Source organism: Grammomys surdaster, unplaced genomic scaffold (assembly GCF_004785775.1).
Source record: "Grammomys surdaster isolate TR1022 unplaced genomic scaffold, NIH_TR_1.0 350, whole genome shotgun sequence".
Lineage (NCBI taxonomy): Eukaryota > Metazoa > Chordata > Mammalia > Rodentia > Muridae > Grammomys > Grammomys surdaster.
In genome coordinates, this window is record NW_021604769.1 from 267,022 (window position 1) to 281,668 (window position 14,647).

Sequence of the window (14,647 nt, forward strand, 5' to 3'; positions counted from 1 at the left end):
TCCTGTGGATCAACCTGTTATGACAAAGAGAAAATTTCAATGCAGTAGATTCACAAATAAAGTCTTCTTAGTTAATTTATGTTTTGTTAACTTGAGTCTTACTCTTTTCTTTCCTGCTAGCTATTAGAAATACTGTTTTCAGAGCTTGAACACCTTTGAATCTGTAACAAACCTCACTACATTCTTTGGTTTCCTCTTATTTATTTATTTTTTAAATGAGAATTGTAGAACTATTGTATGAACTTTGGATATTATGTCATATAAATTTTCTAACTTCAAGCTTAACATATATGTCTCAAAATACCTGTTTATGAACTAAGAATATTTTAAGAAACATTGAAAATATGAAAATGAAAACAAAAAAATTAGTTGTGTGACTCAGTGAGTTTAGATTATCTTAACCAGCTTAATCACAGGCAAGTGTTGTATGTATCATCTTCATCCCATCCTTACACAACTAAGTCTCCATGCTGTCTATAATATAATTTACAATATCTAAGCTATAGGATGTTATACTAAGAAAAAGAGCTGAATCTTTTGAATAAGAGTTATGCAACTATACAGTACACTTTCTGTCTTGCATCTCTGACTGATCTAAGTCCTTTATATCATAGCTAAGTCATCATATTTTGTGTGGCCCATTCTCAAATATTGATTGTTTATAGGATCTTTTTACAAAGCAAATGATTTAAAAATAGACATAGACAGTTCACATTTATCAAGTGAGATAACATATCCATATCATAATAGTTCACTGAAGCTTCACTTAGAGTAGCTAAGAACGTGAAATGATCAAGATTTCCCTACATTGGGGAAATATTCAAGTATGATACAGGCAACAACATGAATAAATATCAAAAACATTTCATTGAGTAGAAAGAAAGTCAGGCCCAAAACATCATATAGTTTGTGACCTTAGTGAGATGGCTCTTTACTTGCCAGTGATATTGCGAAGATGGAAGAAGTGTCTAGCAATTATCTACATGGGTGTGAAACATGTCTAGCTGTGGGTTTTTTAAAACCAATCTACCCTTGTGATAGAATGATCAAAAATGATACAAGCATGCTGTTTCCAACATCATTACTGATCATAATGTGGACCAGTCAATCACATAATATATTTCTACTGATAAAAATTAGAGAAGCATTGCCAAGGACATAACTACATCATTTGTGGTTCTGAGCACCTGTGATTTTTTTTCCAATTTCAGCATTTATTTAGCAAAAACAAAATCATATGAAAGAGCAGTGCGTATAAAGAAAGAACAGTGCAATAAAACAAGGGAAGAGGAACATGCAGTTGAAATAATCATAAGCTATTTAAAAAATTGTACAAAAATAACCTCAGGGTACAGTACTCCTTAGGGTCTACTACAACCTTGAGTTGTATTTCCCGAAGCTTCTGGTAGGTGTCTACTGACTTTATCTCTGGTAGGAAAAGTGGAAACTGTTTTGATGTTAAAAAAAAAAAAAGCTAGTAAAGAGGAAAGTTTTCAATACTTCCAGTTTCAAAGGCAATGGGAGGGGAAAAGAGATGCCTGGAGGATTATGATTGAGGTTGGTCAGAAAACTATCTTAGTGGTTAAAATGTTTCAAATTTTTTATACTTTCTAAGCATAGCAACTTATTTCTAGTTATATTTATATTTGGTTATTAGATAAAAAATATAGGAACAAATAATTTTAAGTGCCACCATTAAAGTTACAGAAAAAAATGTGAGGCAAATGAGAATGCTCCAAACCATGGCTCATATAATTGCCTCCATTAAAGATGTTAAGTGCATAAAGATTTTTATGACAATTATTATTCTTTTAAGCTCTGTGTTGAACACAAAATGCTGTGTGAAATGATATTCTGGCTGTGTAAAAGCACATTAGACTTTATGTTTTCCAGTCTCACCTTGGGTACTAGCAGACTGAAAATTTAAGTGAGCTGATTCAGATGTGTGTTTGTTTTCTAATTAAAACTGAAGAAGCTAAGGATGAGTGTGTAAATTACATCCCACGGAAAGCAAGACTTCTCAGTTCTAACATTTGGTTAGCCAATAAATCTTTCTTCATATTAAACTAGCCCTATGCTAAATCCCATATCAGCTACCTCAACAGAAATCTAGTATAATATACATTCTAATTAAGCCATCTAAAGCAAAAGCCATGGGGGAAATAGCCAACCATTGTCTAATTTATCTTTCATGGATAGCTCACAAATTGTACTTTCCCAGGTCACTGAATTAATTTTAGTTACCTTGCCCCTGAAAATATTTACATATAAAATAGACCATATTTCACAAGAAGTTCACCACGAACTACCTGCCCATGTAATGGAGAATTATCAAATTTATAATTCTTTATATGAGAATGAATTATCCTGGAAATATATACCAGTTCTCCTCAGCTGTGCTCGTTGTCTAGAAGGATAAAGACTATGTAATAGCATTTTGAAGCTGAACCTTATTAAGACACTCACTCATTTAATCCTTCATATGATGCAGAAGAGTGTATTCTAAAGACTGGAAATAAATTAGTGTCAACTCCCTCAAGGAATCAGCAGCCCCAGAGACAAGGTCTATAAGGAAATTGTTAACAAACTTTTATTACTAGATTTATTAGGCTATAGATAATAAATAATGGGGTAAAGAGATGGAAACACTTGTGTATTTCCAGACTCATACAAAGTGGCAATATTTATATACAATGTGATATTTTCATATATGTATATTATAAAAATATTCAATCAAGCTAATTAAAACATTTACCCATTGTTTTAATAACACATGGGATCTACTCTCTTTAGATAATTTCATGTAAAAAAGATACAGTCATTTATTTATTTTTTGGTTTTTCAAAACATGTTTTTTTAATTTTTAAAATTAATTTATTCTCATATATTATATCTTTATCACAGTTTCTCCTCTCTATCCCACCACACCTTCCCCATTCCTCCCATCTCCTCCCTTCAGAAAAGGCAGGCATCCCAGGGGGTATCAACCAAACATGGCACATCATGTTGTAATAGGATTAATAACATCCCCTCATATTAAGGTTGAATAAGGTAACCCAGTAAAAGACCAAGGATCCCAAAAGCTGAAAAAAGCATCAAAAATAGGCCCTGCTCACTCTGTTAGGCATCCAGCCAAAACAAGTCATACAACTATAATATATTTATAGAGAGCCTAGGTTAGACCCATTCAGGCTCCCCGATTGTATATTCAATCTTAGTGATCACCTATGAGTCCAGGCTATTTGATTCTTTGGGTTTTCTAGTGTTGTCTTTGACTCCTCTGCCTCTCACAATTCTTCCTCCACACCTTCAGCATGAGTATCTATTCCATCTAATGATTGGCTGTGGGTCTTTGCTTCTGTTTCCATCAGTTGCTGGATGAAGCCCACTCTGATGACAATTGGGTTAGGCAACAACTATGTGTATAGTAGTATATCTTTATGCCTCATTTTATTTGTTTATTTGTTTGTTTATTGCTAGTTATATTTGGTGCCAGTGGATGTGGGGCAGGTGGGACAGAAACAGGAAGGCTCAGGTGGAGAATGGATGGAGGGAGAGTTCTGGGAGAGAGAACTGGAATTGGGGGGCTATTCGTGGGTGAGGAAGGAACCTAGTTCAATGGACACTGCCAGGAATCTATTAGGGTGACGCTAGATAAGACTCCTAGTAATGGGGTAAGACAGAGCCTGAACTGGCCATCTCTTATAACCTGGAAAGACTTCCAGTGGAGGGTTTGTTACACAAACACAAACCTTCAGCTAACAATTAGTCCTATCAGCATGATGTGATGTGTTAAAGGTGGCACAGAAATTGTGGGAGTGGCAGATCAATTGCTGGACCAGCTTGAGACCCATGCCTGTATTCCACCCCTGACGTTGTCTGGGGGACTAGAAATTAGAAGCTGGATGGCCTAGACACAGGGAATAACTATCACCTCTTCATTTAACTTAAAGCACTGCCTGGCTTTTGCTCTCTGACATGTTCTCTCCTCATCATCTTCAAAATGATTTTATATCAGAAATCAGATGAGAAATGTTCTTACTCAAAACCCTTAGGTCTTATGATCAGAATGAAATTTGAACCTTTTCAGCCTGCTGAGCTTCCAATTCCCTAGGCCACCTTTACCTTCCACAATTCTCAGGCCAAATCCAAGTCACACATGCTATGCTCCAGGCCAAGGTGGTGTGTCTCTGGATCCTGTGACACCAGTCTTTTCTGAGACTTAAATATTCCTCTGTCTATATTCCTAAGATCCTAGTGACCTGAATCTCTAAAGACAAAAGCATCTCATTGCTAGATGTCTGTTTCAGTTTTTTTCCACTGGAATGGCTGATAGCCAATGCTACCTGCTGGGTGCCATGGTTGCTATGCCACCATCTCTAATTCCGTGCTTTATGTTCAAGCTATGTCAAATAAGTTGTGCACCTATTTACTTGTATATTCCTATAAGGAGGATTTGTCAGTGCAATAAATAATATTAACAAGCAGCACAATCATGTTGAACTTTAATGGTGACAGTGTCTTTGATGACTTTTTCTGTGATGTCTGGTGAGGTTGGCATGTGATGTCAAGGAGAGTTACCAATCTTTGCTGTACTTCCTCTTAGAGTGTTATGTCATTACCCTTACCCTGTTCATCTTGGTTTCTTATTTCTTTATCACTGTTACCACTTTGAGGATCTAATCCACCAAAAGCCACTTCAAGACTTTTCCCACCTGCTTCTCACACCTTATCTCTGTGATCTTGTACTATGATGTCATTCTCCACATCTACTGTTGCTCAGGTTCCAGCTACTCCCTGAAGAGGATCAGACTGTTTTATTTTCCATGTTGGATACCATGGATTATAGTCTGAGGAATAAAGATGTGTAGGAAGCTCTGAGAAAACTCTTCAGGTTAGCTCACTCTGCAGTCTAGATTGATATACACTTAGCACGAAAAAACTAAGTGATTACAAACTATTTTGGGTCAAGGTAAAGGTGCTCAGAATTTATAGGTAAAACTTTTATTATTTGAAACTCAGAAGGAACTGTTTCACTAGTTTACAAGTTTTATGTAGTAGTGTGAAATTTTTATTTTTTAATGTAATAAGATATAGGTTTTCTTGCTATGCTTTCATGTATATGTACAAACTTTTCTCTCATTCAGTTTGTATTAGTTGAATAATTGAACTGTAGTCTACTATTGACTATTAATTTATATTATTAATACAGTTTTAAAACACAAATCTTTAATTGGATGTGAAAGGGGAAGGCCTATCATATTTTCTTAATGGATTGATGTTTAACTTATTCTCTCTCCTAATACTGACCCAATTCTTGTCCTTGTACTGCAAGTAATGTGAATATGTGACAGAATCACATTATGAATTATTAGTGTATGTGTAACAACCTGTTATTTCTAATAGGTACTAGAAGGGATTCCTCATTGAACAAAAGATGTGTAGTATTAAAATTGGTTTTAGGGAAGGAAGAAAATAATTATGTATGGGAGAATTAGTACACACAAATCGAAAAATCAGAAACTTGAAGCTTATTCACCTGGTGTAATGTCTTCCACCATTTAAATTTTACTGAATTTATAAAGGTGCTCATTTTATCAATTATAATAATAAAATTTAATCTATGCCTTAGAAATTTAAAAACTAAACCTGCCATGTACTAAATATCAAAGTACACATTTATTTCAAAGTGACTGTAACAATAATACACGGGTTGAGTCTAGAGTGTTAATTTACTGATCTGAACATATAAGTGTACAGTGCCTGATGAGGTAACAGAAGATTTGCCTCTACGCTATTGCTCCACGCTATCCTAAAATACCATTTTTTAGAATTCCAAGAAAATAAATAACTAAATAACATGTCAATTGATCCGCTACATTTGTTAATGGTACTCAGATATGAAGGGAATTATAGCAAGACCTTAAAGGACAGGAGGTAGAGGTTTTATTATTGATGGAATTCACTAGAGGGTTAAGTCATTGAGTTCATATGAAGGTTTAAGGAAGGTGGATCATAGCTAGGAGTACCAACTATTTGGTCCTCCAGGATTTCTGGAAGCATCATAAACAGTTTTGTTAGGGCTGGAAATATGCTGACAATTCCCTGCTTTTGGCCAGGCCTAAGAGACAAGCATGCAGCTGCTGGATCTGAACAGACACAGGCTAAAGAATCTTGATAGTTTATAACCTTAAAGTTGTTTTTTTCCCTAATTGAGCCATTTTAATATGCAACCTGACTATGTGTCCTCCAAAGTATCTACTCTTCTTGGAAAATACCACAATAGTTAGGGTGATAAACAACCAACAGGACTCATATTTTTCATAGATTACAAAGTGTTTTATTGATATTTTTAGCTGCATCTCATAATTTTGACAAATCCTAAATTCTTTGTCTGATACTACATTGATATAAAAGATATATGATTTACAAAGAGTATTTATTTTTATATATATTTATGCTTTATTAAGGAATTTATTGAAGCTATCATTGTATTAAAGTAAAACCCCCACAGTCTTGCCTACACACCTAAGAAATTTCGCAGTCCAAAATTACTTTTAAGAGAGCAACAATGGCTTGACTAACTTAAATTAAAACTATGTTTTTCAAACTGTAATTTTATTTTTCTCAAATTATTTAAAAATTAACCAACAAGATAAATTTTATAAAAAATTAAGAGACAAAATATAATATGTAAAAGCATTAAATGTTCAAGCTTGTAAACTATAGGTATCAAACTAATTATATCCCACATACAATACAAAAATAATAATAAGTAAAAATCATTTGCTCATCATTTCATCCTTCAGAGCATCACTTGTTCAATTTAAGTGAAATGCATAAATGTGAGAGTACATGCAAAACTGAGTTATTGGGAGAATATATTAACAGCACTTAGCCAGAAGTGATAATCTTCACGTATGTGGCCGTATTGTCTGTGTTGCTTTCTTGAAGGCATCTTTGACATCTTTGTTTCTTAGGCTATAGATGAGAGGGTTGAGCAATGGGTTGACTACAGTGTAGAAGAGGGCAGCCACTTTGTCCTTTTCTAGAGAGTAGGTTGAACTAGGCCTTGAGTACATAAACAGCAAGGAACCATAGAAGAACATGACAGAGACCAAGTGAGAGGCACAGGTAGAGAAAGCCTTACGTCTTCCAGAGGCTGAGCGGATCCTTAAGATAGCCAGCAGGATGTTGAAATAGGAAATGAGGATGGCTAGAATGCTAGAGAGCACAGTGAAGCCCACCACACCCAGGAGGACTTTTTCATAGACGCGGGTATCTGTACAGGACATTTTTACCAAGGGTGGTGCATCACAGAAAAAGTGATCAATAATATTTTTACCACAGAAAGTTAACCGGAAGGTGTTTGCAGTATGGGCTATGGCATTCAGAAAGCCCCCTATGTAACACCCAGCCACTAGCCCAGTACAGAGAGAAGATGACATGATGCTTGAATACAGCAATGGGCTACAAATTGCAGAATGTCTGTCATAAGCCATGGCTGCCAGCAGGTAGCACTCAGTGTAGGCTACAACACAGGAGAAGAACAGCTGAGCCCCACATCCAGCCAAGGAAATGCGTTTGTCTTCTGAGATACAAGTGGCCAATATTTTGGGGGTATATACAGAAGTATACCAGAAATCCAAAAATGACAGATTGCTGATGAAAAAGTACATAGGTGTATGCAGTCTAGAATCAATACGGATTAAGACAACCAGCATCATATTCCCTGACAGTGTCAACAAGTAGGTGGTTAGAAATATTCCAAATAGAATCAGCTGCCAGCGGGGGTCTGCTGAGAAGCCCAAGAGGATGAATTCAGTCAGGATGGTGCGATTGTCCAACTCCATGTCCATAGAGGAAAACCTGGTGATCAATAAACATTGAATAATGGTAGCAAACATTTCAAGTAATTCAGAAATTATCAGGAAGCCTATAAGATTTTATTTATTATTCTGAATTATAAAACTTTAGTATATCACTTTGAAAGATTGTGACAGTTGTGGTATAAATGACTTTAAAATTAGAGAATTCACGTAGTAGTGTCAATGCAGGGCATGAAATAGATGAGAGAAATATCTTATAGAACTATTTAACAAACAACTGGTATTTTCCCCAATTAATGTAAAGACTATATTCGTAAAAATGCCAGAACAAGGTTTGGTCAGTTGTCACCACTCATAAAACTGAAGTAGTGTGAGTTGAACATGGTGTCATGTGCCTGTACACAGGAGATTGAGACAAGAAGATCCTAAATTCATATTCATCTTATGCTTTTATAGTATCTCTAAAAGAAAATTCACGTACACACACACACCTTTAATATGTTTTCATAATTAATTGAGAATTCTTGTGTGTCAAGAATTAAATTTCATATACATTATTCCTTCTGCTCATGTAACATTGAAAAGTACACACTCATTATAGATCATATAGCAGGTACTATATTGAACTCTATGATTAAATTAACTTACTGAATTCACACCATATTTGCATAGCTCAAGTGACATTCCATACTTTATGATATAATTGATGAAGCTCAAGTATGTAAAATGTATGTAATCAGTCACAGAGACTAGTAAGGGTGTGTGCTGAGGAACTAGATGAGACTTAGAATCTTTCTCTCTCTTTCTCTGTCTCTTTCTGTCTCTCTGTCTGCCTCTCTCTCTCTCTCTCTCTCTCTCTCTCTCTCTCTCTCTCTCTCTCTCTCTATATATATATATATATATATATATGTGTGTGTGTGTATATATATGTATATATTTATGTAAATGTATATACATATACATATATATATACATATATATATGTATGCTATTGTGCCGTAGACTACAGACAACTCTAATATTTATTTTGAACACTAGAAAAATAATTCACACATTCTCCTTTAAAGAATAATTAATAAGGCTAGTGAGGTGACTCATCAGGTGAACATCTTTGCAGCCAAGATCGACAATCTGAGTTTGATCATCAGGACCCACATAGTAGGAGGATAAACATGATTCTTAATCAAGTTGTCCTCTGATTTGGACACTTCACACACACACACACACACACACACACACACACACACACCAAGAAAACTGTAGCAACAACTAAATGAGATGAAAATTAAGGAAAATATGAGTGTTTGAGGATGTTGTTGTATTCAATTCAATTATAATATTCTATATTGTATTTAAGTTCAAATAGTTAAACTACATGAATTTGCATAGTTTTTAGTGTTTTGGGAGAGTCTGTAAAATATAATTTAAATTTGAAGTAGTGAGAAAAGGAAGTAAGAGCAGGTGACAGGAAGTCTTGCTAACTTAAAGTAATAATGGGAGGGAGGAAAGAGGAAGGAGGGAAGGAAAGAAGGGAAGAAGGAAAGAAGGGAAGAAGGGAAGAGGGGGAGAAGGAAATAAGTGAAGAAGGAAAGAAGAAAAGAAGAAGGAAGGGCAAAAGTGAGCCAGAGAAAGAAAGAGGGAGGAAAGAAAATCATGTTCTCAAAGAGTCTTTGTGTCTTGTAATGATTGTATATTTTACCCACATTTCTGTAGATAATGTAAAGTTAGAATTATTTTATAAATCAAAACCATGTACTATTCACTTTATTCCATGATGTGAGATACATAAACATCTGTTAGGATTTTCTTATGGAGTAGATACTAAACGCCAGGATGAACTTTTGTTTTGTTTAGCTTATAAAATACTGAGGAACAATAAAGCTTGAAGTTAGAATGCTGTTGTCCCCAAAATGCTAAGAATTCTTTAAAACACAACCAAAATCAGAACCACAATAAAGAACAGATTTTTATCTCCAGCTGTTTATGCTGACACTCAAGAAACAAACAGAAGTTGTTGATGGCATTTCAGCTTTCAAAACTCTCACTTTTGAGCAGTAAATATTGTCACTAGAAGTGTGCACTCAAACCTTTTCTTTTTCCTCTTTACAATCAGGAGGCAAGGAATTAGCTATTTTTAACTAAGAATTTAACTGAGTTATGGTATTGTGGTCAGTGCAGCTTGAAGATGTAAAGCAGTCTACTTCTGTCACTCTTGCTATACTATGCATTGCTTACATTGGCATATTGGGTGCAAGCATTTTAATCTTACCCTTGAGGTTCTGTAAGGAGGCTGTAACTTACCTTGAGATTATCACTCTCACTAGTCCTATCTTATTTTGTAACTTAGCATCCTAAATACTCACATCTGATTTGTCCATAATGTTTAACATGGTATAGATGTTCCAGAGGGCTCAGGTTTCTTTGTTTTGCTCCCATGCCATGGATTTGTTGTTCTGGACATTCCCTAATTATAGGGCTTTATCTTTGAACATTTGGTATAACCTCCAATTCGCTTCTTTTTATTTCTCAAATATAACATCTGTGTGCAGTATTAAAGGATTTTTAACAGTGTATTCCATACTCCTGCAACACCAATTGATGGATAACTTCATGGGTAATATACTAGTCTCTTTAAAGCTATTCAAAACGGCTTTATCTGGTTATGACACATCATTAATCACTTACAAACAACATTACTTACTTCTGACCAATAACCGTCATCCTTAAGACTCAACCGAACTCCTACTTTGTTGATCATTATGTTGAAATCATCTCATGTACCAACTCTTATCTGTTTTTAGTATATTAGTTGCCCATTTCTCATCACTAAAATTCTATATCATTGGGCAAAATGTTTCTCTGATAATTCCTGCTATATTATAGCATTGAGAATTTTTATGTGATGAACATATACATACATGATCATATTTCTTGAACTTTTATTTCCTAAATAATTACATACTTCCAAAAGAACTTAAACTATTTAGATTTAAAATTCAGAACAGTATTATCATTAAATGTCTGACTACAAAAATTTTTCATCAAGGCTGGCATATTATTTCACAGCCATAAGGAAGACTGAATAAAAGAAAATTCATTCCGAGAAACTCAAATCCATTCTGAGTCTCAAAAAATTGCTGATAACACATGGCCATTAAAATACAATGTACACAAAATGCCAGCACAAAACATGAAATGGAACACAGACTGAATGTCGTTTTAAAATGCATTACCTGTGTATCTTCCCTGTTCCACATTGTTTGAATGAAATAAAAAACAAACAAACAAACTGTTTAATTATATCTCTCTGGCCTCTAAAAATCAGTTCTAAGAAGAGGAAGAAACACATACCACTTGTCAAATTGCACAGAGTACCACAATGGAGCTGAAAGCAACTCACACAGTTGTTTAACTGTGTATTTAAATACATGATGCTTCAGGCTTCAGTACAAATATCAGACATGTAGTCAAATTGTATAATAAGAACAAACATAATAGAATATTAAGTGAAATGTATATGTTTACATATCTTCTCTCTCTCTCTCTCTCTCTCTCTCTCTCTCTCTCTCTCTCTCTGTGTGTGTGTGTGTGTGTGTACATTTATATTCACGTCTATCATAGCAGTGATCTTTGGGTGACCAAGCCCTACTTGATATAATATTTTCTTGTTTATTGTAGCTGAGGTTCCAGCTAGAGAATAATGCTTAGGTTTCCCTCATTCCAGCTACTTACTCTTTGTCTGCAAAGCCAGTCCTTGGAAGTGACACAATTTACTTTCTTTTGGTATTTTGGTATGTCTTTGTTTGACCCAATATATATATTATTTCCTCATTTTTCCATTGAGACTTCTACATAGCAACCAGAAATATATACTTCATTCTCCAAAGACACAATTAGCATTCACGTGGAGTTTGGGGATGTTGTATCATTTAGGGTCTAATCAAAGAAGTCATGCTGTATTAAAAGTTGACTGTATGCAAGTAAGTTACACTATAAGCATAAAATGTATGATGATAGAACTTTCCTAAATTATGCTACTAGAATTTCTAGAATATATCATTGTTTTAATTTTTTGTTGCCATAGTCTTTTCTCTGTGTACAGACTACCATCCCTCTGTAATCTTAGAAGCTGACTTATGTTTCCTACAATTAATATATTGACTCTATGACTTCCAGTGTCCCACAATACAACTTATTATGAGATAGGGCCTTTTCTTTAAGATGATGGTTAAGATCAAAGGAGGTAGTGAATGGACGCTCGCCCTAATTTTTGATATACAAGGAGACAACAGAGACATGAGTAAACAGAGAGGTCACTTGTGAACATAGACTAGAGGAGCCATCTTCAAGGTAGGCTGAGAGACCTCAGAAGAAATCAGTTCTTCCAAGTTCTTGAACTTAAATTGTATTCTGAGAGAAATTCTGAAGCATTGAGCATTGAGAGAAAAAATGCTTGCTTAGTTTGCCTAGTGTTTTGTGTTTTCTTATGGAGTTCCTAGCATATTAATATGTTTGATTATCCATACAAATGCTTTTTATAGTGGCAAATGCCATGCTTCATATGCAAAAATCCTCTCAAATTAGTAAATGTGATATCCCACAATAAATTTTCTCTAAATTTTAACTACTTTATACAAAAACAGAATAAACAAGCATTCTATAGTTGTTTATGTTGATATGTTGAAAGAGAGAGGGAGAGAGAGAGAGAGAGAGAGAGAGAGAGAGAGAGAGAGAGAGAGAGATTGATTCACAAAAACAAAATGTCCTCAGATTTTATTATATAACCTGGAGTAAATGAAGAAACTGGAAAGTAAAAAGTTGTTGCAGGGTTGAGGGGCTATAAATACAGGAGTAGCAGGGAACACATGATCAATCTGAAGAAGGAAATTGAAAAAAGGAGGGAAAATGAGAGCGACATAAAACAGAGGGAAAGAAGAGGGAAAATAACTGTAGGGATGTCTGAAAAAGTTACAAGGAATCTTACTATTGAATATCTCCCCCCTAAATACATATAATACACTGAAGTCTATGTCTGCACATTTATGTATAGTTTAAAATAAATTGTCCTATCTGAGCTGGTAGTGCTCCTTCTAAGAGCAATAGAGTATCTAACAAAAGCCACAATGCCAAGCATGAAAAGATTTTTTCATGTTGTTAATAAGGGTCATCACAGATATTCCCAGTACATTATAGGCTATTACCATTGCTTTTGTTATGGCACAGCAGTAGAAAGAACATCCCTATTGCTGAAGATATCATGTACTTCAGAGACAAGATGAAGAGGGACCAAGCAGTATCTGACCTGGAAGTTTCTTCTCTGAGAACAAACTTTTCTACTACCAGAAGATGCTATATAAACTTCTAAAGGTGAAAAACAACCAACAGTCCTCTCATAATATGAAACACGTGAACCATGAAAACAAATGGCATGGCACAATAACCAAAAGTATGCAATTGAGGCCTCTATACTTTTGTGGTAAACAACAGCCATCCAATTAAATTTAAAGCCATCTGAACAAGAGTGAAATGATGCCTGGTACTGGAAAAGCTGCCAACTACCTGGGGTTAGTGAGGGCTTGAGTCTTGAAGGAGAAGCTATAACCACAATTTTATTATACCAGTATATTCTATAACTGTGTTCTAAGTTCTTATCCTTGTACCACAGATAAATGTACTTCTTACCCCTCATCTAAGGAGTAAGAATGAAATATGTATTTTGTAGTAGACAGAAACCATTGCAGAAAATCACAACTCATCTATCTATCTATCTATCTATCTATCTATCTATCTATCTATTTATCATCTATCCATTTATTTATCTATGAGAAATTAATGGAGAAAAGAGGCCATGAATTTGAAAGAGAGTAAGGAGTAGTATATGGAAGAGTTTAAAGGGAGGAAAAGGAAGATTAAAATTGTGTACTTATAACATGAAAAAGAATAAAAGAAACAATAAAAATCATGAAATCTTAAGATGAATGAATGACATTGGCAAGTGTTATATTGGATGAGGTAATTGAAGTCCCCCTACAAACAAAAGCCATCTCTTCTCTCATGTGTGGAATCTGGTTTTAAATCTTTTGTAGGTTTAATATGGAACAAAAATGAAAGTCAGAAAACTGGAACGTGCTCTGATGAGGCATGTAGGTGATCGAAGGTTATAGACAAAAGAGAAGCAGTGCAATGGATTACTGGTGACAAAGAGGCTTACTCAGAAAAGATGTGTGAATATCAGGGAAATCAGAGTGGAAGGGGAAGGGTAACTCAGAATAAAGAGGTATGAACAAGTAATACTAACTCTAATCTCACAACTCAACTTAATAAGTGACAGATAATCAAATACATGTAAAATCAAATAAGAAGGTAGGGCTACTGAAGGTTAAAGTATTAACTGGTTGTGGGGTTTGGAAAATGTGGAGGAGGAAGAATTAGTTATTGGGGTTACTAAAACTAAAGATTTCTGAGAAGGTTTTATATAAGCACACTAGCTAATAAGCTATTTTCAACATCAACTTTAAGAAAGGTATTTGAATGAAACTACCTGGTGTGAATGGACAGTATTGCACACAATTACTTGAGTTATTAAGGGAAAAACCATAGTACAAGCAATTGAATGCCTTTCTATGACTTATTGTCCAATGAGGCCCCAGTTGCTTCCTAAGCATCACACACTATTGCCATTGCTCTTGGTTATCTCAGGAATCACATAGCAATATTCTGTTGCTAAATACGGCATTAGGCTGAAGGACATAGAGAATCATTCTCAGTGTCATGGCTAGCTTTGTTAGTGCCAAAATGTACAATGTATGACATCAGAA

The 14,647-nt window shown here is 34.8% G+C and overlaps 1 protein-coding gene across 1 annotated transcript; it reads right to left on the minus strand.

Moving 5' to 3' along the window:
• Window positions 1-6,914: 6,914 nt before the first annotated feature.
• LOC114631083 (olfactory receptor 9G4) lies at window positions 6,915-11,587 on the minus strand. Its single transcript, XM_028779384.1, has 2 exons — window positions 11,562-11,587; window positions 6,915-7,869 (listed from the first exon to the last, which is right to left on the minus strand). Exon 2 carries the CDS (start codon window positions 7,857-7,859, stop codon window positions 6,915-6,917), a length of 945 nt encoding a protein of 314 aa, XP_028635217.1. The 5' UTR covers window positions 7,860-7,869; window positions 11,562-11,587.
• Window positions 11,588-14,647: the final 3,060 nt, after the last annotated feature.

Bases quoted from the DNA above. Each gene is read 5' to 3' on its own strand.
- LOC114631083 (XM_028779384.1), bottom strand. From the start codon at position 7,859: ATGGACATGGAGTTGGACAATCGCACCATCCTGACTGAATTCATCCTC.